The 23,546-nt window shown below is 35.5% G+C and overlaps 3 protein-coding genes across 17 annotated transcripts; 2 read left to right on the top strand and 1 right to left on the bottom strand.

The window, feature by feature from the left end:
* The first annotated feature begins 862 nt into the window (after positions 1-862).
* LOC132287173 (F-box protein CPR1-like) lies at positions 863-4,470 on the top strand. The gene is made up of 2 exons (XM_059789702.1): positions 863-2,067; positions 3,874-4,470. Exons 1-2 carry the CDS (start codon positions 1,715-1,717, stop codon positions 4,010-4,012), a joined length of 492 nt encoding a protein of 163 aa, XP_059645685.1. The 5' UTR covers positions 863-1,714; the 3' UTR covers positions 4,013-4,470.
* Positions 4,471-8,672: 4,202 nt separating this feature from the next.
* Positions 8,673-10,005, bottom strand: LOC132296301 (uncharacterized). Its single transcript, XM_059794512.1, has 2 exons — positions 9,900-10,005; positions 8,673-9,214 (listed from the first exon to the last, which is right to left on the bottom strand). Exons 1-2 carry the CDS (start codon positions 10,003-10,005, stop codon positions 8,673-8,675), a joined length of 648 nt encoding a protein of 215 aa, XP_059650495.1.
* Positions 10,006-10,612: 607 nt separating this feature from the next.
* LOC132295108 (uncharacterized) lies at positions 10,613-17,319 on the top strand. Of its 15 annotated transcripts, none has more exons than XR_009478319.1 (7): positions 10,613-11,089; positions 11,857-11,958; positions 12,786-12,821; positions 13,388-13,462; positions 14,144-14,231; positions 14,329-14,371; positions 17,018-17,319. XR_009478319.1 is itself a non-coding variant. In XM_059793206.1 (7 exons), the coding sequence occupies exons 1-5, from the start codon at positions 11,032-11,034 to the stop codon at positions 14,225-14,227; spliced, it is 348 nt and encodes a 115-aa protein (XP_059649189.1). In that variant the 5' UTR covers positions 10,613-11,031; the 3' UTR covers positions 14,228-14,231; positions 14,329-14,371; positions 17,018-17,319. The 15 variants fall into 15 exon arrangements, 2 of the variants coding, with proteins under 2 accessions (XP_059649189.1, XP_059649190.1); XR_009478316.1 differs by having other exon boundaries at positions 13,237-13,462; XR_009478312.1 differs by having other exon boundaries at positions 13,230-13,462.
* The last annotated feature ends 6,227 nt before the right edge of the window (positions 17,320-23,546 follow it).

Genomic DNA, 23,546 nt, shown 5'->3' with positions numbered 1-23,546 from the left:
GTAATATGTCATGGCCTCATAAACATTACTTTATTATATGGTGTCTACACGGAATTTTTTTTTTTTTTTTTAATTATAAAATAACAAAATGACAAAAATATCAATAAAAATAATAATATCTATTTGCGAATACTTTTAGTTCTCACAACCTACAATCCTACATGGTATAGGAAAGAAAAATTATAGTACTTGTGTAATCTAACTCGTTGAATGAAAAATTTCTATAGATATCCTTGTATAAGCTATTAACATACTTTTCTATTTTGTTCCTAATAATTGTATTTTATTAAAAGATTTTATTTGAATAAAATGGTACTGTTTTATTATTAAGTGGAATAACGGAATATTTAGAAAATTGAAACCGGCTAAAAATTACTTTTTTTAACCATGGGTATTCTTCTCTTCTCTATATGTTTTCTTTTGTCCTATCATTTTTATATCTTTATTTATTTTGATTGAATTTTTCTATTTGGTTTAAATTATATCTTCCTCAATACATATATCATGACTGTAAGAAAAATTACATTACAATTGATTTTTTTTAGATTTGACTCAATTCAAAAATTTTGACTCCACCCCTACTTCTGGTATTTTTTTGTTTTTTTATTATTATTTTTTCCCCAATTTTGTTTTTTAACTTTAATTTGAGTGACCATATGAGAAAATTGTAAACAAATTAGAATTCAAAGAGTGCGAGAGATAAAAAGACAGAAAGGGACAGACAATTTATGATACTAAAATGATATAAGAACAAAATATTAAGTAGTGCAGGGATTCTTTTGTAATTTAATTATATGCCAATATAAGCTGCCTTATTTAAGCGGTAACTCAGGTTTTTTTAGTCTTTGAGATAATTCTGTCATCGGGGCTAGGGTTTTATATTCTCTGTTACTGACCTCCAAATCTATTTCACAGATTCATCATAGAACAGTAGCCATGAAAAGGAAAAAGAAATTCAACCCAGGAAGGAAATTATCTTCCGAGGCCCATCATTGACGATATTTTGCTGAAGCTCTCCGTATTCTAAGCGCTTGCAAATCTTGGCGCACTGTAATCTCTGATCCCCAATTCGCCAAGCTGCTCTCTGCGAAGGCAGAGCCCTGTGCTCTGCTTCAGGACTCGGATTCAACAACACTTCATATCAAGCTTGCACAAATGGGTTGTTGCCAAATGGGGTTAAAAGGAAAAGCGACATCAGAGTCACACCCAAGGATCAAAATTTCAAAATTGTGAATTCTTGCAATGGTTTCCTTTGCTTGTCTGAACCATCGAGTAATGAACCTGTTGTTGTGTGTAATCCGATCACGGGTGAGTATATAAACCTTCCTGTGGGTAAAGGAAGGCCTTCCAAGAAAACCCAATATTTTGTTGATGGTGGGTTTGGCTTCAGTCCGAGAACTAATCAATACAAGGTGATTAGAATGTTTGAACGGCGTTGGGTAACTTATAGGAGAGGGATTGACATATACACACTCGGTGCACGATCATGGAAAAGCATTGGTGATGCGCCCTTTTTATATTGTAACCTAGCGTGTCCCACTTATCTGGACGGATGTGTCCATTGGTTGCTCTGTGAAGAAGAATCTTGGGGACGTTTAGTTTTACTGTTAGAATAGTTTCTTTTAACTTTGACAACTAGAAGTTGCAATTGTTTCCATCGACTCGTGGTTATAACACAATCAGCTTTGATTCGAGCTTGAAGCATAATGTGTCCATGGGAGTGCTAGAAGGCTGTCTATGCCTATGTGATGCTGATTATGATCCCGTTCGTATATGGGTTATGAAGAAATATGGTGTTCGGAAATCTTGGACAAAGATGTTCTCTATTGATCAGAGTTGGCCTTATGGTTTATATCACCCAATAAATTACTTGAAAGGGGAAGTATTGCTGTTTCATTATCTTAAATGTGCTTTGATTTGTTATGACCCTGAAATACCAAAAATTAAATATATTAAGATTTGTGGTGCTGAATCAAAATTTAAAGCAATTGCTTATGTTCCCAACTTCATTTCACTTAAGGACGCTATTGTTGGAGATAATGTGGTCGTGCTGAACATGAGTTCAAGGTAAGGATTTGCTTGCTTACAAATAAATTCACTCCAACCATTCAATATATTTATAGTTTTAATTGATGATAACTAATGTCAACTTTTTCATATATTTCAGCATTAATTTGCACTGGGAAATTATGGGAAACATATATAATAAATCTTTTTCTTGCTAATTTTTTTTTTTTTTTTCCCTTTTCTTTGGAACTTGCTTTCAAGAGGGTTTCTTTTAAGTGGTCATTTTGTGTGTGGACTTGTTTTTTCTTGACATGCATTTACTTCGAAATACCACATTGTTGGAAAAAGAAGTATGGTGGGTGGTTTCTAGTGAATTTAAGACGCCCGAGCATTTAGAATCCATGTTTCTTCATTCCCTTTCTGTCATATCTATCTTTTCATCCATGTGTTCAATAATCTGTTCCTGGGTTAGTTTTACAAGTCAATCCTTTGAATTATATTAACTTTAATTTCAAATTCATTATTAGTTTTCTCTACTTATTAGATCTCATCAGATTCTATTATAAGTAGAAGTTTTTGGTTAAGTGAGAGTAAGTCCACTGAGAAGCACTTAAAGGGGGTGCATCCCATGAAAGAAGAACCTATATATATTTCAATCAAAATGCAACAAAAAAAGGAAGAACAGGCTTCAATTGGTTCCTCTAATTTAGAATAGTATAATCTTACAACATTTGTAAGAAATGGTTTAATTTCTTACAATTTTGCAAGATATAGTTCAATTTCAGAACTGTGTATAGTGTATTACTTACAGGTATTATATATCGCATAATGTGGTTAAACAGTGAATGTACTTTTTGGAGAAACTTTTGGAAGTTCAATAAGGAGTTCATTAAGATGGGCCAACTCTTTTAAGAAATCAGATACTTGAGTTCTCCAAGCTGGGAAGATTCTGAAAGTCTTGAGCTTGTTTTTGGATGTGGTTCTTGGCAATGTTTTGATACAGGGAAATAAAGGTTTTTTTTTTTTTTTCATAGAAACCAGTTGTTATTTGTGTTGTATGTTTGTAAGAACTATATGAAAGATTCAGCAAAGGGTTTTATTTTATTTTTTTATGCAACTGTCATAGGTGAAATTACCACAAGTAATTGATTTCAGACTTAAGTGAAAAATGGAAAGAATCATATCTGAAATTATTGATTCACTTTCTAAGATGATGCTCCAAAACTTCTTCACTTCTCTGTTGTGTAGATACCTAAATGTTGTCCAACGTCCATTTATGTGTAGATTATTTATTTATTTTTGTAATTATTCTTTGTGTACATTTGAGTAATTGGATTAAATATTCTTCATTTTGTTACTATATAATAATGCAGATTTCTTGCCTTTTTTTTTTTTTTTTTTTTTTCGCTTAAATGTATTTACTAGCATTGTAGCTGTAACAACATCTCATCTTCCAACTTGTTCTAAAAAAGTTGTGGAGAATTATGTAATATGTCAAAAAAAAAAAAAAAAAAATTAAAAGAAAGTTTTATGAGTGTAATGTTGCTCCAAGAGAATGCCAAGATTGCCCATGTAGTCTCTGATCCATCAATTTGTCTTAATCGTGTTGCATTTATTTAGTTCTAAATCCCTGCCGGCTACAAATTTAACAGTATTCTTTGTGGTGGCTATAATATGCTATGAACCATAGATGGTAAAACTGAAGAACAAAGATAGTAGCTATAGTTGCTTTAATTGTGTGGATTACATGAATAAATGGGTTATGGGGGCAGTCTTTTGTGAAAATTTTGACGACATAATTATTTAGAAGATTTAAATTTTTATTCGTTTGAGGATTATGCTCTTAATATTATGATCTTGATATAGATGTGCAGGATTCGGAATGCACGCAGAGAGTAAAGCTCTTTCATTGGCGGAAGAACAAGGGAAAATGGAACTGGATTCAGATTTCTGTACTTGTTGTCATAACGAATCGAAGGAAGTAGCATCGGTGCTGATGGAATAACTAGAGATATATCTGGAGCTGTGGAGTAAAAGTATACATTTCCTGCACCCTCATAAATTTGATATTTTACTTACTATGGACTTGTAGTTTTGGGTGCCTTTTTGTGGTTATGCGAAGCCTATTGGGTGAATAGGCCACAACAAACAATATCACTTTTTGTGGATTTGAGACTTCAAATTTCTTAGGTGAATGGAAAGTATATTGAGAACTAAACCAAGAAGAAAAAACTACTGATATCTTCCTGACCAAAGCTTTATTGAGAAGTTCTCATAAAAATTGCAGCTTACAACTTATTTGCAGAATTATTATAGCAGGCCATACAATAGGACTGTAAAAATTAAAAGTTTATTGCTCTCATTCTATTAGAACCGTAAGTGATCCCACTGTGTATATATTTTACGTAGCATTAAAACAAACATTTTCTTGATTTTAAGCATCTAACATTGCCGCGAGACATTGAGGCGCTATATCCTATATGAAAGGGGTAATGTTTTATATCCATAGAAAAAATCCTTTTATCTTCTTTTTATCTTCAGCCTCTTTTATAGTCGTCACGTCATTAATTTAGACTAATTTACAAACTCTGCTGCTGCACTCCACACTTTCTTATATATCCAAATTAATTCTTTTGCATTCCTATCACGAGGTCATCGGCAGCAACTGAAATCTTTCATTGCTGGGTAATGGTGACTTATCCAGACATTTACCTTCATGCCATTTGGTACTGTAGAGATCGGTTTTCTTTTTCCTTTTATTTTCCTTTTCCCCTACTTGTTTTTACGTGATTTATTTCATTTGGGATTTGTTTTAAGTGTCCTTTTGAGTGTCTGGGATGGTTCCTCACTTTTCCAAGACTTTTTGGACTCTTGATTTCACGGTTATTTCCTCTAGCCAGGCATGTGGGCGGCGGCCTGGGCTGAACTAAGTGTTCGGGAATGGTCACGAGCTAAATAAAATTGTTTGGAAGACATTGTGGTCAATGGTGGAGTCAAAGTGGGTCAAATGTAGCTTTAAAATACATTTATGTTGCGTTTAATGTGCAGAAATGAAATGAATTATGTTCAGACTGATGAGAGAGGGAGAGAGAGATCATGGTGGCTACAAAAAATGTGTATTTCATATATCTAAAACCCTAAGCCTACAGTGGCTTATATAAAGATACAAGACTCAGCTAATTATACAATGACTCTACCAACTATATGTAATTACATAATGACCCAAATATTCTAACACTCCCCCTTAAGCTGAAAAGTATATATCAAATAATCCTAACTAGGAACAAATAGTCCTCAACTGATTATAACCCAATGCTTTGGTAAACATATCAGTTAATTAATCTTCAGACTTCACAAATGGAATAAAGATGCTCCCACTTAATATTTTTTCTTGAATGAAGTGACAATCAACTTCAATATGTTTGGTCCTCTTATGAAACACATGATTTGATGCAATGTGAACAGCTACTTGATTATCACAGAACAATGGAGTAAGAGTTTCAACTATCAACTCAAGTTCTTTTAGAAAATGTTGTATCCAAGTCAACTCACTAATGGTACGGGTCATTGCCCTATACTTAACTTCAACACTAGATCGAGCTATCACCGTTTGCTTTTTACTTTTTCATGTAACAAGATTTCCTCCTACAAATGTGTAGTAGCCGGTAATAGATCTCCTGTTTGAAGGAGAACCAGCCTAGTCAACATCTATAAAACTTTCCACCCCGAAATGACCATTTGATTTATATACTAACCTAAAACCTGGAGCTTGTTTGAGATATCAGATAATCCGAAGAACAGCAACCCAATGTGGCATTCTAGGAGCTCCCATGAACTGACTTATAACACTAACTGCATATGAAATATCAGGTCGAGTGATAGTGAGATAAATTAATTTCCCAACAAAACGACGAAATCTGTCCAGGTCATTAAATAGATCACCCTCATCAGACACAATTTTGTATTTGAATCCATAGGAGCATCAACTGGACGACCACCCAACATACCTATTTCTTCTAATAAGTCCAACATATATTTGCGTTAAGATAAACTTATACCCTTCTTGGATCTAGCAACTTCAATTCCCAAGAAATACCTAAGGTTATCTAAGTCTTTAGTGTGGAATCGATTTTGCAGAAACAAGTTCAACTTAGCAATGCCTTCAGAATCATCACCCGTGATCACAATATCATCTACATACACCATAAGAAAAATGAAGCCAACTTTAGTGCGCTGGTGAAATATCGAATGATCGGTCTGGCATCTGTTAAGACCAAATTCTAATGCAGCCTCAGAATTTTCCAAACCAAGCCCGTGGAGATTATTTCAATCCATACAGGGCCTTTTTAAGGTGACAAACAGTGTGACGATACTCCCCCTGAGCAACAAACCCAGGTGGTTGCTCTATATAAAGTTCTTCAACTAAGTCACCATGCGAGAAGGCATTCTTGACATCCACTTGAAACAACGGCCAGTAACAATTAGCAGTAATGGAAATAAGTACCCGAATAGAAGAAATCTTAGCAACATGAGAAAAGGTCTCATCGTAGTCAATACTATAAGTCTGAGTGTACCCTTTTGCCACTAGATGAGCCTTCAACCGCTCAATAGACCCATCGTGAAGGTATTTAACAGTGTAGACCCACTTATAACAAACCGTTTTGGAGCCCGGAGGTAAAGGAACATGATCCCAAGTCCGATTATGGTAAAGGGCATCCATTTTATCTACCATGGCTTTGCGCCAATCCAAATTAGACAGAGCATCCTATAAAGTCTTGGGAACAAAAGTAGCAGGCATTTTGGATAAAAAACAAGATAAAGAGGATGAAACATTATGGTAGGAGACAAAGTTAGAAATGGGATGTGCAATAACACACGACCGAGTACCCTTACGAAGAGCAATTGACAAATCATCAGGCAAAGTAAATGGCGTCAGATCCGAAGACTCTAAAGGAGATGAAGGGAGCGAATTAGGCGGTCGAGTATAAACCTGTAAGGGGACAGCGGAGCGAGGAAGTGTGGGATCAGGAACTAGAGAGGGAACAGTTGGCATAGGTGGCTCAAGAGTAATATCGAGAGGGGTAGTAGAATCAAAAAAATATGAGAGAGACTCAGAAAAGGAGACATCAGCACTAGTGAAATAGCACTAAAAATGAGGACTGTAGCAACGATAACCCTTCTGAGTACGAGAATACCCAAGAAAAACACATTTAGTGGCACGGGGGTCGAGTTTGTCAAGATCGGGCCCAGACATAACACACTTATCTAAAGACCCGAGGAGTAAGATTAAACAATGCGGAGTTGAGAAGTAGAACAGAATGAGGAGATTTCCCTTATATAACACTGACGAAGGCATCCGATTAATAAGATGACAGGCCGTAAGAACAACATCACTCCAAAAACGTTTGGAAACATGCATATGGAATGAAAGGGCATGAGATTCTTTCAGGAGATGACGATTTTTATGTTCGCTACTCCATTTTGTTGAGGGGTATAAGTACAAGATGATTGATGAATGATGCCTTTAACATAAAAATAAATCTCAAAAGGGTCCGAGAAATATTCTTTGGCATTGTCAGAACGTAAAACTTTAATAGAACATCCAAATTGAGTTTTTATTTCTTTGCGAAATATTTGAAAAATAGAGAATAACTTAGAACGATTTTTCATTAAAAACAACCAAGTCATACGAGAATGATCATCCGTAAAAGTCACAAAATAACGAAATCCATTAATAGAAATATGTTTTATTAGCCCCATACATCTGAATGAATTAACTAAAAATGACTAGCAACACGATTGGTAGCTCTCGGTTTGAAAGATACACGACAATATTTACTAAACTGATATACTTCACAAGGCATGGACTCAACACAATTAAAACTAAGACTGGGGACTTGACGCTGCAAAACTGATAATGATGGGTGGCCGAGATGATAATGCCACTAGAAAGGAAACAAAGATGATTGAAGAGCCATGGCAGATAGTGCAAGATCAAAGTAATACAAGCCACCTACTTTATATCCCGTACGAATCTTCTTCATCGTCTTGAGATCCTGAAAAATATAACATGAGGGATAAAATGTAACGGAGCAATTAAGAGATTTAGTAATTTGACCAATGGACATCAAATTAAAAGGGAATTGAGGAATATATAATATAGAGGAAAGGGACATAGAAGAGGTGAGTTGGGTGGTTCCCATACCCAAAACTTTAGTAGAGGAGCCATTAGCAAGAGTAACACTTTGAGAGGAAAGAACACCCTGCAAATTAGATAAAAGATGAGAACTACCAGTTATGTGATCGTATGTGCCAGAGTCAAGAATCCAGGGACTCTGACGAGAGGATAAGAGACATGCAGGTACACTACCTGATTGGGCAAAGGAAACCATAGAAGATGAGGTGGAAGGCTGTTGTTGAGACATAGCAGGCTCAACAGCCACTTGTGGAGCAGTTGGTGTGGTAGAAAAAGAAGAATCCCCTTCATTAGAAGTTACTTGATGTGCATAGGAAGAAGGTAGCGGTTTCCCATGAAGATCCCAACAGTAATTGATAGTGTGATTAGTAAGACTGCAGTGAGTGTAAAGTTTTGAGTTTCTGCCTCTGCCACAACCACGTCCACGGGTAAAATGACTGCCACTGCCACGAGAAGGCTGATAACCACCCTAGTTCACAACTAATGCAGAACGTTCACTGCTAGGAGGAGCAGTGACACCACATGAAGCACTCCTAGAAGTGCTATTAGATAGAATAGCACGCTGGAGTCTGGAGAACATATCAGGAAGAGAGGGAAGTGTAGGGCTACCCAAAATCTGTGCATGAACAAATTCATATTCGGGTGATAACCCTGTGAGAAACTGAACATCATTAAAATCCTCATGTTGTTGTTGTATGCTCTTCACATCAGAGGTGATAGGCTGATGCAAGTTCATTTCTTCACAAATTCCCATTGAGTGGGAAAAGTATTCTGCAAGACTGTGAGTACCTTGCCGAAGGTCAAATAATTGTCTACATACCTCATAAATTTTGGTGATATTACCAGAATATAGTTGTTGGAGGCGGTTCCATATCTCCTTGGCAGTATCCAAATACAGCAGGTTGGAACTGATATTGGGTTCAGTACAATTCAGCATTAAGGAAATGATCTGAGCATCCCTTTGTTCCCATGAACTGAAATCTGCATCACTATCTTTAGGCTTATCCTTAACTAAATGAGAGCCAAAGTCTTTAGCTTTCAGAAAAATAGCTATTGACTTGGCCCATAAAATATAGTTCTTGCCATTGAGCTTAACCGAAGTATAGGAGGATTGAAAGAAGCAGAAGAAAGTAGGTCTGAATCGGCAGCCATGGAGAAGGAAAGAGAGAGAAGAAAACCGAACTTGGAAAAAAAAAACTGAATTTGGATCTGGTCAGAAGGGCCGGATCTGGGCAAAAGGGCCGGATTTGGTCAAACGGGCAGGATCTGGGCACCCTATTTGGATCTAGGCAGACGGGCCAAATCGGAACCAGTTCTCTGTTATTCCGGTTTTAGTAAACCAAGGTTGGGATAACTTTATGCCTGCAGCCAAACACCACCCTTTTCCATTACAATCAGCGCCGGCAAGAACCAGAACTCTGCCACCGACAATAAACTCCAACACCCGAGGTTCGCAATGGAGAATCAAGGCTAATACACACCCTAGCTCTTGTAGCGGTGACGGCAACCCAACATTAGCAGTGATCTAACAACCGAGCAGAAAGGGTTTGCGATGATGGAACCTCTGTAACTTACGACAGCCAAGGCAGCGTCGGCTAACAAAACAAAGGGCTTAAGATCTGAGAATGATGGACAAGAAGTGCTGAACACAACAACAGCTTCAAACCTCCGACTCTGAATAGAACGACGGACAAACCTTCGGTGAAGAACATAATCGACTTCGATCTCGATTTCGATTTCGATTTGTAGAAGAACACCACAAATGCAATCACAACCACAATCTTAGTTTCCCATTGTTTCATACCGCTCTGATACCATGTTCAAACTGATGAGAGAGAGAGAGATCATGGTGGCTATAGAAAATGTGTATTTCATATATCTAAAACCCTGAGCCTACAATGGCTTATATAAAGATGCAAGACTCAGCTAATTACACAATCACCCTATCAACTATATATAATTGCATACACTACAAGAAAAATAATTTTTTAGAACGCCTTTTTTACCACGGTTTTAAAATAACCGTAGTAGAAAGTGTCTTTTACTACGATTATTTTAAAATCGTGTAGAAAGTAATATATTTTACTATGATTATTGTAAAACAGTGATAGAAAAACTTTCTACCATGGTTAATTAAAAATCGTGGTAGTAATTATACTTTTTACCACGGTTATAATAGAGCTGTGGTAAAAAGTGAATTTATTTTACCACAATTATTTATAATTGTGATAGAAAGTGAATTAATTTCACTTAAATTTAGTGCATCTTTACCCAGCCTTTTATTTTAACACAGTTAATGAAAAACCGTGATAGTAACTTATTTTATCACGTTTTAGGCACCGTGGTAGAAATTGAATTTGGTTTAAAGCCGTGCGCAGGTCTTATACCCGCTTCTTTCTTAGAATTTTAGGCAAATCATTTCAGACCACACACACCTACAGACCACACGATTTTAGGGAAAATCATTTCAGCCTCCCAAATCGCCTCCATCTCTATTCTCATTCTCAACTCTGAACTTGCCCTCTCTCTATCTCTGCAACTACAAACTACAAAATCTACAAGAATCAGATCAGCCTCCCAGATCGCCTCCATCTCTATTCTCATTCTTAACTCTGAACTTGCCCTCTCTCTGTCTCTGCAACTACAAACTACAAAATCTACAAGAATCAGAACCCATATCGGCATATCATTTCAGATTGTTCAAAAAATCAAAACCCATATCCTTCAGTTTCATCGCCCGCTATTCTAGTTCGGGTTCGCCGTTCGAAAGCTTCAGCCTCAGGCCCGTTATATCTCAACTCTCAAGCCCTCTCTACTCTCTCATAAGGATGACATTGAGTAATAACTTGAAGATCAGCAATCGACCAAAATTACAGAACTCTATAGGTAAATGTTTCTCTTATATCTTTCATCTCAATATGTTGGCGAAATATTTATCTCCATATGTGGATAAGTAATTGTGATGAAAAATCAGTTGGGGATTTTGGGATTTGAGGATTTTATTAAATTAATTTGATGCAATTTATTGATTTTCTCGAAGCCCTAGGCTTTTACCTGAGTTTGGTTTTTAAAGCATGAAAAGCTAAGTGATAGGAAAAGGGTAACCTGTTAGAACACGGTTTTAATACATGGAACTGTAGACTTTTGTATGGATTGTTGAAATTTGCTTGGAATGAATTAATAATGTTATGTCCTTACAACACAAGAAGGTCTATGTCAACCGCTTGCTCCCTGATGAGTGATGCTCGACGGAGAACATCTAGAAATGTAGAAGTTGTGGATAAGGCATGGTTTATAGTTTCATTTTTGTTATAATCAAGGCATTTGAAATATCTATGATGAATGAGAGATGTACAGCCAGGCATCTTACAAAAAAACTAAATAAAGGTAGTTTCTTGACCAGAAATAACAGAATGCTTAAATTCTATGGTATTGGTCTTTTTTTTTTTTTTTTAAAAAGTTTTAGTGGGAGTTCTCTTAAACTACTGCAGGTGCTTAGTTTTCTGTAGCCCCAAATGCAGCCAAAGGGGTGTATCTGGTAGGGCGATATCAATATAACCCTCTCATGTAGAATATCATTGATTGATCGTGAATCTGCATGTACTGTTATATTCTGGGAATCTATTATTAGCAAATTTTTTATTTGTTCTCAGTATGCAGCTGTTAGAGCATGGACCAAATGGGAAATGATGACTGCTCATCTTCTTCCAAATGAAGAGAATATCAAGAAAGGGGATGATGATAAGTTTTCATTGGTGAGTTACTTTAGCACACACGCCCTTTTGTTGTTGTATATTGTATGTGACTAATTATTGTGTGCTTTATGGCCATCTAAATCCAAATTTTATCTTCTATAGATTCAATATTCAGGAACCTTTTTCTTTTTTCTTTTTTCAACAGTACAAATTCTGACTACAGATAAGTGATTCAATTGGTGATTTTTTATAAATCTTATTTGGTTCTAGATTTAGGGATTGATGGTGAAACTCAAATTTGATCTCATAATTTAAGTGTCACAAATGGGTGTATGTTTTGTTTTAGATTGAAAACAGCCCAAATATTATCATTTAAACCTGATTGAATCATTAACCTTGCAACACTTTGCCGATTTGCAATGCGACAGTGACATCAAGTTTCATTTTCCAAGTTTTTTTTTTTTTTTTGGTTCAGCATTACCTTTATTTTGGAATTTTTAAGGCCTCATCGGTGGGATTGTCTCTAAGTAGGGGACCTAAGTGGACTGCAATGGTACTCCCTGTTTAAACTTAATGCTGAACCAAAAATTCATGAATTCCCTTTAACTTCTTTAGAAGAAAGCCCGAGCTTATGGTGTCATCAATGGTGCTAAATATACGAATTAGCTGGGGAAATGAAGAGTATGCAATTAATCTTATCTTAATTTTTCTTAATACTAGTTTTAGATACTTTCAACTTGGTATAAATGTTTATCTTTTGAAGTTATGAGCATCTGCAATTTGCGATCAGATCTTATGATTAGGCAGCTTTATTGTGATTGTTTAACATGGCTTAGGTTTTTTTTTTTTTTTTTTTTAATGATATGAACTTAATTTGTTCCCTACAGGCATTCGCAAGAATTGAGAACCATTACTTTGTGCTGGTAATGTAATTGCATTCACATATTTAGATGATATCTGAGATTTTGCAAATTTTGCTTTTAGATGCTTAACAAATAACATGAAAAAGCTGAGGATTCAAAGCCAGCAACAGTTCCATCTATCGCGGGAAGTTGAACATAGGCTTTTGTTGGAGCTTGGTTTTTAAAGCATGAAGAGCTAAGTGATAGGAAAAGGGTAACCTGTTGTATGCCTTCATTTGGGGGTTCTCATTCATGACAATTATTAAATTATTTAGTTCATCTCAGTACGGCTAGGTGTTTTCTGCTCTTTTAATAATGTACTGTGCTTTTTCTTTTTCTTTTTCTTCTTTTTTTATTTTTATTTTTTTATTTTATTTTTTAAAGTATTGAGACTGGAATTGGGTCTTCAAGCTCTTATCGACTTGACAGATTGCAGGGGGGAGATAACAGCTTACTTTTGCTCTCTCCCTCAAGCTAATACAAGCAAGGATGTAGACTTATAGATCCCAACAGACACAAAGCAGTGGCAGCAACCTCCTTTAATAACACCTATTAAATCAATGAGTAGTGAACCTCTTTGTGTGCAGCTATATTTGGAACATCCAAGTTTCTTTGAACCAAAAGCCTTAAGGAGAGCAGCCACTGCAATCACTATAAAGCAGGTAAGCCCTCTCTTTTCTCTCTACATATATATATGCATGTGTGTGTGTATCTCTACATATATATATCTATGTATGTATGTGTGTGTGTGTGTGTGTGTGTACGGTGTGTTTTGGCCTTCTATGTGATCCAGAAACCCCAAGCACTCAAATAGTAAAACTTATCCATTAAGAAGTGAATCTTTACATTTAATGGTGTAATTTGGAAAAGAGCAAGTCTACTAAGAAGTTCATCTTGTTTATCTGCACCTAAAATATGGTTTTTTTCTTTTGAAACTGTGCATCTTTATTCTTTAATATTTTCAAGATCATGCTTCTACATTTGCCATAGTTAATATATTCTAACAAATGATTAAGGGTATACCAATATATGGCAAAACAAAAGGGGAAAAGAAATAGATGAAAGCATAAATGATTGATAACCTAGTTATAGAAGAAAAACTCTAACCATGAACCAAGCTAGTTTGATCCTTGACTAATAATCTTAGCAATAAAAGTGTTGTTTCAGCAATTCAACAATATATATAGTACTCCAATGCATTTTTATGTTTTGCAATGTGTGTTTGCGCGACCAAAAATGTATCGCCGTGCAGTGAAGTTGAAACCTATGCTCTTCTTTCATCATTAATGTATATTAGATGAGTAAACTTCAACTCATGTTTAAGCTGAACATTTTCTGCCCAGGCTACAAAAAGAAAGCCACCTCTGCTGGATCAGTCTTGGAGGGCTCAGGATCTTCTAGGAGCTCAGTGCCATCAACGATTATGAATGAGTAAGATATATAGAAGTCTCTTAATTATCTGTTTGGTTTACATATTCCATTTTGTATAATTATCATTGAGCTAACATTTCCAACCTTTTTTCTTTAGGTCTCCATCGGAAAATGAAAGAAAGCTGCATGTGAAAACTGAGGTAATTTCCCTTTTCTAGATTTTAACACAGCTATATATATTCAGTTAAATTAGAAGGAATTACTTTGAATCCATTTAAAGCAACCAATTAGTATATACCATTTGAATTTCTTTGGCAGTAATAAGGAATGCTCAAGAAATAACATTTCTCCTACTATAGTAATATATTGTAAGAGTTGAGTAAAAAAAAATGGATCAACCACTTGATTCTGTACGTATTAGTAAAAATTCCATTAGGCCTGCTAGATTTGGACCATTTGATTGGAACTTTTTTCCCCTTTTTGGATAATGCAATAAGGGGAATATTAAACAAGATCATTCAATCGCGAAAAACAATAGAAAAAGTGGTTGTTAGTAAACAAATGTAAGCAATTAATCTCCTTGCTAGTCCTTTGCTTGAGCTTCCATGGCAGATTGTGCCCTCTCCTATGTAGCTGCAAGTTTTGATCCCTTTGAACACACATCTCACACAAGAATCTGTTAGTGGCCATTAGAGTCTTGGGTGATAAAGCGATTACTTCTGCTGTATGATCTGTTAATAAAGATAGTATACAAAATATTTTTTAAAAAATAATAATCTTGAATATCCACGAATATAGCTCTGATCATGATAAAGTAAGATAGACAAGAAAATAATCAAAAAAATTATGTTTGATTGGGAAAATAGAGAGGCTTGCCTGGATTTCCTAGGAGGTTTCTTTTCTTCTTTATGGTGGGAGGATTTGATCCACCAATTGGATTTTGAATGGAACCATTAGAGTTTGCTTCTTCTGCCATTTTTTCTAACATATATATATATATATATATATATATCAATTAAGCTTCTATTTTGAGTTTGATGATTCAATCTACAAGAAGAAAGTAAACCCTATTAGAAGAAAAGGTTCAGATGAAAACTACTGAACCTGAATGGTGAGAAAAACTAACAGAAAGATACCTTTTGTTATGTTGTCAACCTTATCAGTAGAAACTGAGATATGATGAACTGGATCCTCTCTCTCTCTCTCTCTCACACACACACACACTAAAGGGAGTATCAGAATAGAATTAAACACACACACACACACACACACACACATATCAATAGAATTAAACACACACACACACACACACACACACACACTAAAGGGAGTATCAGAATAGAATTAAACACACACACACACACACACACACACACACACTAAAGGGAGTATCAGAATAGAATTAAGAGAAAACCCAAGAGAGTGTTTGCAAACTTGCAGTCTTTCAACTGGTTTTGGTTTAGAAAAGAATAAATATTTAGTATTTTATGGGAGGCGGTGGAAAAAGTGAAAGTTGGAAGTAAGAGAGGTAGGGGTTGAAGATGAAGAGAGGAGGTAGACATAGCAAAGCCTAAAGGTGCATGATGACACATATAATGAGGTCTGTGGAAAGTGAAGCTACATGCCTTTCCCATTGGAATGATTATCCCATAATTTGAATGCTTTTTGTTTTTATATAAATTTTTAGAATATGCTCTCTTTCAATCCCCACTTTTAATATATTTGTTTATTTTAAATATAAAAATCAGTTTAATTTATGTGCGAGTACCCACACAAATTTGCCTTTCAATATATTTAAGTTTGTGACTTTTAGATGCAGGTTGTATCTCTTTGATATTGACACCCATTCATGGTGGGATTTTCACCCATGAACTTGTCTTTGTTTATGGGTGTGTTCACAGTATTAGAAATCAATTATATTTTCTGGTGCATATAGAGCCTAAAGAGAGAGATGATCACTTTGTTGTCCACTTGTAAGGAAATGTCTTTTACTTTGTGTAGACACCCCTTTTTCACCTCTTTGGATATGTGTTTGTTTCTGTACCTTTGCTTCCTCTCACAATGGGATTGAGAGGGAACAAGGGGCATACCCATGTCACTACTATCTCAGTACATCCCAATCTCCCCAATATTAGTAAACTACACACACAGTTGTTATCTCCCTTTGAACTAGTTGAATCTAATTTCCACCAATTTTGTGTCTTTATTACTTGTATTTTGTCAGGGCATATGAAACTGAAGTATACATACCTCTTTGAAAATAATCTTACTACTATTTTGTCAGGTTATATATGTCACTGAGTAGCATACACCTTTGAAAATAACTAATATTGCTTTGTTTGACTTGGACAACAACTTGAAGAAACTGAGCTCTGCAAGGACCATTTTAGTCTTTGTTCTCTTTTTCAAGTGTGCTTGAGCTTCTTAGTCAAGGATTTCTACAGACCCCCCAAAATTTGACTTAATATTGGTTGAAAATGAATGTTACATGTTCCTTTTTCATACCCATTTGGCTTTATATGACTGTGAATGCACAACGCTATTCAGACTATGGGATTTTTATCCTTGATAGATTAAATAAGTTCATAGGATTTTTTTTTTTTTTTTTTAAACTAGGAGAAAAATGTTTTAATCCTATCCAATTCAATCCATTCAAAGAATATAGCTTTTATTTTTGAAAAATGCCATTTAAAGCTGGTTATAAGTATATGTTGTATATTTTAGGTAACTATTTTTCCTCAAGACAATTTTATCATTTTATATTTTTTTATAAAGACAACATTAGCCATTCTTTTATGAACTTGCTTTACATTAATTCTCTTACTTCAACTATTATATCTTTGTAGGTCAAAGATAGGATTGCGGGTTGCGGTTGCCGTTACTTTTTTTGTTGCAGCTATATTTTTTGTATGGCTCATGAAGAAGTTGCAAGAAGATATGAAGAATTTTTGTTTTATTTTGGTTAAGTAAATATATAAGGTGTGGATCATGTATTTATTTGAAATTTGTATATGGCTAATTTTTGTATAAAACAATGGTTTGGAATTGGTTATATATATATATATATATATATATATATATATATATATGATGTTATTGGTCAGTTGTAAATTATTTTGGTTATGATGCTATTTTTTATTTATTTAGAGTTTGCTTTGGGGTCCTTGCAAGGCTAGTAGTAGGGGGGGGGGGTGAAAGCTTCAAATGGGCCACACTATTTAAAAAATATATATATATATATATATATATATATATATATATATATATATATATAACACTTTCTACCACGGTTATGCACCGTGGTAGAAAGTCTATTAATTTCTAAGAAAATAGACTTTCTACCACGGTTCAAAATTGTGGTAAAAAGTCTCGACTTTCTACCACGGCTGTTTCTACTACAATTCAAAACCATGGTAGAAAGTTTTTTTCACCGTGGTAAAAAGTCATTTTTCTTATAGTGATAATGACCCAAAATATTCTAATAGAATGGGAATGGGAATGGGAATGGGAATGGAATGAGAATGAGAATGGAATGGAATGGCCATTCTTTCTATTATTTGGTTGGAAATATGAAATGTGCAGGAATAAAATGACAATAATCATTTTAATGTTTGGTTTGACTGATTTAAAATTTAGAATGGAATAAATATCAAATTGAGTTCTCCAAACTATCCCTCTTAGTAACAAATAAATTAAAATAACAAAATGGCATTCTTCGATAATTGTTTAAAAAATAAATGGTAGCAGTGGCAATGGTGGATGGTGGTGGAAGTGGAAAGTGGTAGTAGTGTAGGTGGTGGGGTTAGAAGGCTACGGTGGTGGCAATGGTGGAAGGCGATGACGGCGATGGTAAAAGGCGGTGGTAGTAGTGTGGTGGAAGGAAATAGTGGTGTAGGTGACGGTGGTGGAAGTCAATGTAGGTGACTGTGGTGGTGTGGAAGGCAGTGGCGGCGGTGATGGTGGAAGGCAGTGGATGTGGCAGTGGTAGAAGGGGTAGTAGTGGCTGTGGTGGATGGTGGTGATAGTGGAAGGCATTGGTGATGGTGGTGGTGAAAAGCGATGGCGATAGCGGTGGCGGTGGCGGAAGGCAATAGTGGTGGTGGAAGGTGGTTATGGTGGCGGTGGTGGTGGTGGTGAAAGCCGATGGTGGTGGAAAGTGGTGAAAGGCAGTGGCGATGGTAGAAGGCAGTGATGATGGCTGTGGTGGCGGTGGAAGGTGGTGGCGGTAGTGGAAGGCGGTGATGGTGGAAGGCGGCGGAGGTGGTGGTGGTGAAAGGCCGTGGCGTGGCGGCGGCGGCGGTGGAAGACAGTGGGGGTGGAAAGCAATGGTAGTAGTGAAAGGCGGTGGCGGTGGTGGTGATGAGAGGTGGTAGTGGTGGTGAAAGGCGGTGGTGGTGGTAGTGGTGGAAGGTGGTGTTTGCGGCAGTGGTGGTGGAAGGTAGTGGTGGCGGCGGTGGTGGTGGAAGGTAGTGACGGTGGTGGTGGTGGAAGGTGGTGGCTGTGGTGAAAGGTGATGATGATAGGGGAAGGTGGTAGCGGTGCTGAAAGGCGATGGTGGTGGTGGAAAGCGATGGGCGGTGGTGGTGGAAGTCAGTGGTGGTGGTGGTGAAAGGCGAAGGTGGTTGTGGTGGAAGGTAGTTATGGTTTTTGGACTTGTTATATGAGGGCTTTTTAGGAAGTTGATTTTTTAAAAAAATTTACTTAGGAATGGAATGACTATTCTATAGATTTAGTTGTGAAGTGAATTTTCATTCCTAAAAATGAATTTTTATTCCAATGGAATGACCATTTGCATACCAAATAAATGAATGGTTGGAATGGACATTTTATTCCATTCTATTCCTACACACCAAACGCAACATTAGAGCATTTTTGAGATTTCAATTAAAGGAGGGGCATTGATGTAATTGTGCAAGAGAGGAGTATAAAAGGGTGGGATTGACTAATCTGAGGCCACAAAACTCCTTGGCAAGCCAAAATATCGCCCTCACCTCTTTCTCTCTCTAAAAGTCTCTTAGATTAACTTTATTTCTCCTCCTTAACCCCATTTTTTATCTGATTTGGAAGAAAGCGAAGAAGGAAAGTTTGCCGGGCTCGTCGTGTTCTACATAAACATGGTCTCAGATTTCCATTTGGGTGACTATCACTTCGGTTGGACGAATAGGTTTTCTTCCTTTTGAGATAGGGGTGTGCTATGTCCTTAATTTCTATGAGTTTTGTGAGTGTGTGGGCGTGTAAAGCATGCTACATTGTGGCCAAGGTTCGCAATCACGATATTGGTTGTTGTTGCAGACGCGGTGTAAGAGAATCGAGCATGTATCGGTGTTACGTTACGAAATCGTGTATCTTAGTCGTGAACCTTTTTTTGATCTTGCACATAGGGTCCAAAATGCACCAATACACATTTTTTTTTTGGTAACATAACTTAAACCTGTGATACTCCCTCCCTTACTGAAACTTCATTTGGCTTCGGATCATGTTCCGGTGCACTATCCTTTGGAGGTGCTTAAGTTGACTGCTGAGGAGTGCCCCAATACGTTGTCTATATAGTCTATGTAATTTGATGGTTATGTAATATTTGTTGCTGTGTTGGGCTGTCGTTTTCTTGGCAGGGAAAAAAAAAAAAAAAAAAGAAAAAAAAAGAAAAAAAGAAAGAAGAAGAATAGATTTAAGTGTAAAAATACATGAATGGAACACACATCAAAAGAAACCCACTCCCAAAAGCAAAGATATTTTTGTAGGGTGAGTTATAAAAGCTGAGAAACAATGGTAATACTTCTATCTCCATATATATTGGAACAAAGTAACAAGGATGAGTTATAAAACCTTGGAAGGCATTGATAATTTCTTAAATGTGGTGGGCTAGGTCTGGTTTAAATAGCTGAATTGGCCTATATGAATATAACAATAATCAGCCTTGTTCTTCACAAGGCTGATTATTAAAAAAAATATGTATATATATATATATATATATTAATAATGAACATACTAAATGGCGTTTAAAAATTTGGAGTGAGCCGGTTCATTAAAAAATGGACCGGTTCGTACGGAATCGGCCGGTTCTCTTGTGATTCCATACACGAACCAATTTATTAGTGTGTATTGGAATTGGAGGTTCTTAAAACCGTCCCGAACTGGCTGGTTCGCCGAACCATGATTGTGGCCTTTGGATGTTAGATATGATGAAATCATGTGTGTATATTTGATTTAATGTACTTCACATGCTTAGTCGTCCATTTACACTTTGAGATATGTATGTATATGATGGGAATCATCTTGGTGAGAAATTAGTTGTATCAAGCATGCTTTAATTGTGGTTTTTGAGTGTTAATATATACACTCATGCTTAAATGGGAGGTTGATTTATATAAATTGAAGTAGTGTGGATTTTATATAGTTTTGATATGATATGTGATGGATTTCATGCTTTATATAATTTTGTTATGTTGTATATGAGGGAATCACATGCCTTAAGTGATCATTGTATGTTAAACATGATAAATCCATGTTCCATGTGTAAAAATGTAAAATTTCTTGTGATCCAATGTGGTATGTGATTTCCCACTTTAAATGGGTTGGTATTCACATATTTGTAGCATATATATGCTGTTAAAAGGATGATTGATTATATTAGTTCTCTCGAAATTTCTCTTAGAAGATGATAATTGCAATGTAAATTGCTTAATTGTGAACTTGATATGAAATTATGGCATATGATGCATATATACAACTTGTTCCATTGTCCACAAGGTGTTTGACAAAATGCTTATTATTATTATTATTATTATTATTATTATTATTTGATAAGTAATTTGACAAAATGTTTATGAGATGCTTGAGTTACAAATGTCGACGACAATTATGAGTGTTGAAATTAAAAAAAAAAAAAAAAAAAAAAAAAAAAAATAATTGATTAGTGTTGACCCTACTTTGCATTGAAATGCATGTCACTATAGTAGCATCATATAAAGCATCCGATGATGTTCAATTGCATTATCTATGTGCACTTGTGAAGTGCTTTGTAATGCGATAAATGTGATACATGTTATCTTGTGGATTACTTGTGATTTTTGGGATTGTCTCGGCTTAAAAGTAAGTGGGAACAGACTTCTCCAAGTTGGAAATCCTCGAACTTGGCCAAGCGGCTTGTCATCGGTAGGTTAGTAGCCCGGGAATCACTACTTACGGTTTGAGATTTTGACATGTATTTGGGCATTTGTGTTAGTACGAGCAATCCTAGTTCGATTTGATTTCAGATATAATCCATTTGTTGAGTTTTGTAATTTGGATAATATGAGGCTTAAAGTATACTTGCTTATTGGTAATAGATAAGGTGATTAGGCTTTGTGGTTGTTTACTTTACATTACATTGCTCATTTTGATAATGTGGGGCTTAAAGTTGAAATTTGACAATGTGATACTTGGTTAATGTATAAGTGATCGATATTGATAAGTTGAAATGCTCTTAATTGCTTGGGACAATACTTGCTCCTTTAACTTAGAAAATAAGAAGCATAAACCCGTTTGATTTTTTTTTTTTTTTTTTGATAAGTAAGATTTTATAAAAAACGCTCAAAAGGGGAGCGAATTCCAAAGGAACAAAAGGCCACAAAAAGCCTCAAGCCTTCAAAGAGGGCAAAGAAAATAACAATCTTCTTTGCAGAATGATAATCTCTTCCTGAACTCCAATAAAAGTGAGTGGAAATAATGGAGAACTTAAGTATAGAAATAGGCTTCTCATTTATATCGAAATATCTCTGATTCCTCTCGAGCCAAATGCACCACCAAATACAAAGAGGTGTAGCCCTCCATGCATCTTGAATAAGTGCCCCACCTGAGACACCTCTCCAAACCTCAATCAACCCTTGAGAGGAACAGGGCATAACCCAAGGGACCCCAAATAAACCAATCATTAAATCCCAATAGTCTCTAGCCATGCTGCAATGCAATAAAAGGTGATCAACTATCTCTTCATTGCGTAGGCACAAGTAACAACGATTGACAACCACCTGATTCCTCCTCCTTAAATTATCATGGGTTAAAATCCTATCCAAGATAGAGGTCCAAGCAAAGAAGGCCACCTTAAGGAGAGCCTTGGAGCGTCAAAAAGACTGCGAAGGGAAAGGACCTCTATCACCAACAGTTGTTAAATTTGGTATATAAATTACAACTTATGGCTATTGTTGATAACACTTCTATATTTGCTCATTTTTGGTGAAAATGAAGTGGTTATGATTGACATTGCTCATTGAACTTAAATGCTTGCTATAGATGCATTTGGACTATCAAGCTCCGTTAAGCTAGAATGTATTTGTTTTGCCTTGCACGGTCTAATACTTATTGAATTCATGGAATGTAGGTTAAGTATGTACTATATTTTCCTACTAGGCAAGTGTGCTCACCCCAACAATTTCAGGTACAAAGTGCGATAAAGGAGCTTTTATGATCCTTAGAGACTTCGAGGCGTGCTTGCTTGATTTGATGTAAGAGTAATTCCCTATGAGGTAGTTGCCAAAGTGATTAGTTGAAAGGAGTGGTATCGATCGCTAACACTTTAATGCTAAGGTAAGCTAAGTCATCAATCAATGATGTATTATAGCTAAATTTGCACCAAGTCATCAATCAATGATGTATTATAGCTAAATTTGCACTGTAACACATCAAACTTGAGTCATGATTCTGTTCATTTGTTTCTGACCATCCTTTGCCACTTTATGGTTTTGTCTGCATTTAAAAAGTTTAATTCTAAAAAAATTATATAAGTTACAACGTTCTTAACAATATGAACTTATAAGTTTAAAATACATAGTTTTGAAATTTGAAAAAGAAAGTTAGACTTTCGAAATAATAATAAGGGTAAAGTGCAAAAATTCCCCTTGAACTATGTTTGAAATTTTATGTAAGCCCCTGAACTATATTTTGTGCATAATACCTGTATAATACCTCCTGAACTATCACATTTTATTGCAAAATGCCCCAATGCCTATACAATATTTCATTAAATGACCACAATGCCCTTTCTTATTGAGTTACACTTAATCTATTTTTTTATTGAAATAAATTATGAAAAAAAATCATACTAATATTATGCCACATTCTCCACTAAATTGCATAATTTTCCTTTAATTTTTAAAATTAATTGTTTAAATAAAAATCTTCAGTAAAATTTTATAAATTTTTAATTAATTTATTAAATTTTCATGAATATATTACATGAAAAGAAGGTATTTTTTATTTAAGTAATTTTTCATCAATATATTGTATGAAAAAGAAAGTATTTTTCTATAGAAAAAATGTTTAAACTGGGTATAATAAGTTTAATAAATAATAAAACTTTAATAATAAGTTAATCATTATAAAAAATGGTAGTTACAA

This window comes from Cornus florida, unplaced genomic scaffold (assembly GCF_030987335.1).
Source record: "Cornus florida cultivar Cherokee Brave unplaced genomic scaffold, ASM3098733v1 CherokeeBrave_3.0.0_Hap2_Chr02, whole genome shotgun sequence".
Taxonomy (NCBI): Eukaryota; Viridiplantae; Streptophyta; class Magnoliopsida; order Cornales; family Cornaceae; genus Cornus; species Cornus florida.
The sequence above is the reverse complement of the archived record's forward strand: the minus strand, read 5'-3'. Positions and strand labels throughout refer to the sequence as shown.

What these genes read in the sequence shown, in the direction of transcription:
- LOC132295108 (XM_059793206.1), top strand. Translation starts at nt 11,032, where the DNA reads ATGACATTGAGTAATAACTTGAAGATCAGCAATCGACCAAAATTACAG. An exon ending in AAAATTACAGAACTCTATAG is followed by an intron (nt 11,090 to 11,863) that starts GTAAATGTTTCT and finishes CTCAGTATGCAG; the next exon opens with CTGTTAGAGCATGGACCAAA. An exon ending in CTGCAATCACTATAAAGCAG is followed by an intron (nt 13,463 to 14,143) that starts GTAAGCCCTCTC and finishes TTTTCTGCCCAG; the next exon opens with GCTACAAAAAGAAAGCCACC.
- LOC132296301 (XM_059794512.1), bottom strand. Translation starts at nt 10,005, where the DNA reads ATGAAACAATGGGAAACTAAGATTGTGGTTGTGATTGCATTTGTGGTG. An exon ending in GATTATGTTCTTCACCGAAG is followed by an intron (nt 9,215 to 9,899) that starts GTTTGTCCGTCG and finishes GCTCTCATTTAG; the next exon opens with TTAAGGATAAGCCTAAAGAT.
- LOC132287173 (XM_059789702.1), top strand. Translation starts at nt 1,715, where the DNA reads ATGGGAGTGCTAGAAGGCTGTCTATGCCTATGTGATGCTGATTATGAT. An exon ending in GTGCTGAACATGAGTTCAAG is followed by an intron (nt 2,068 to 3,873) that starts GTAAGGATTTGC and finishes ATCTTGATATAG; the next exon opens with ATGTGCAGGATTCGGAATGC.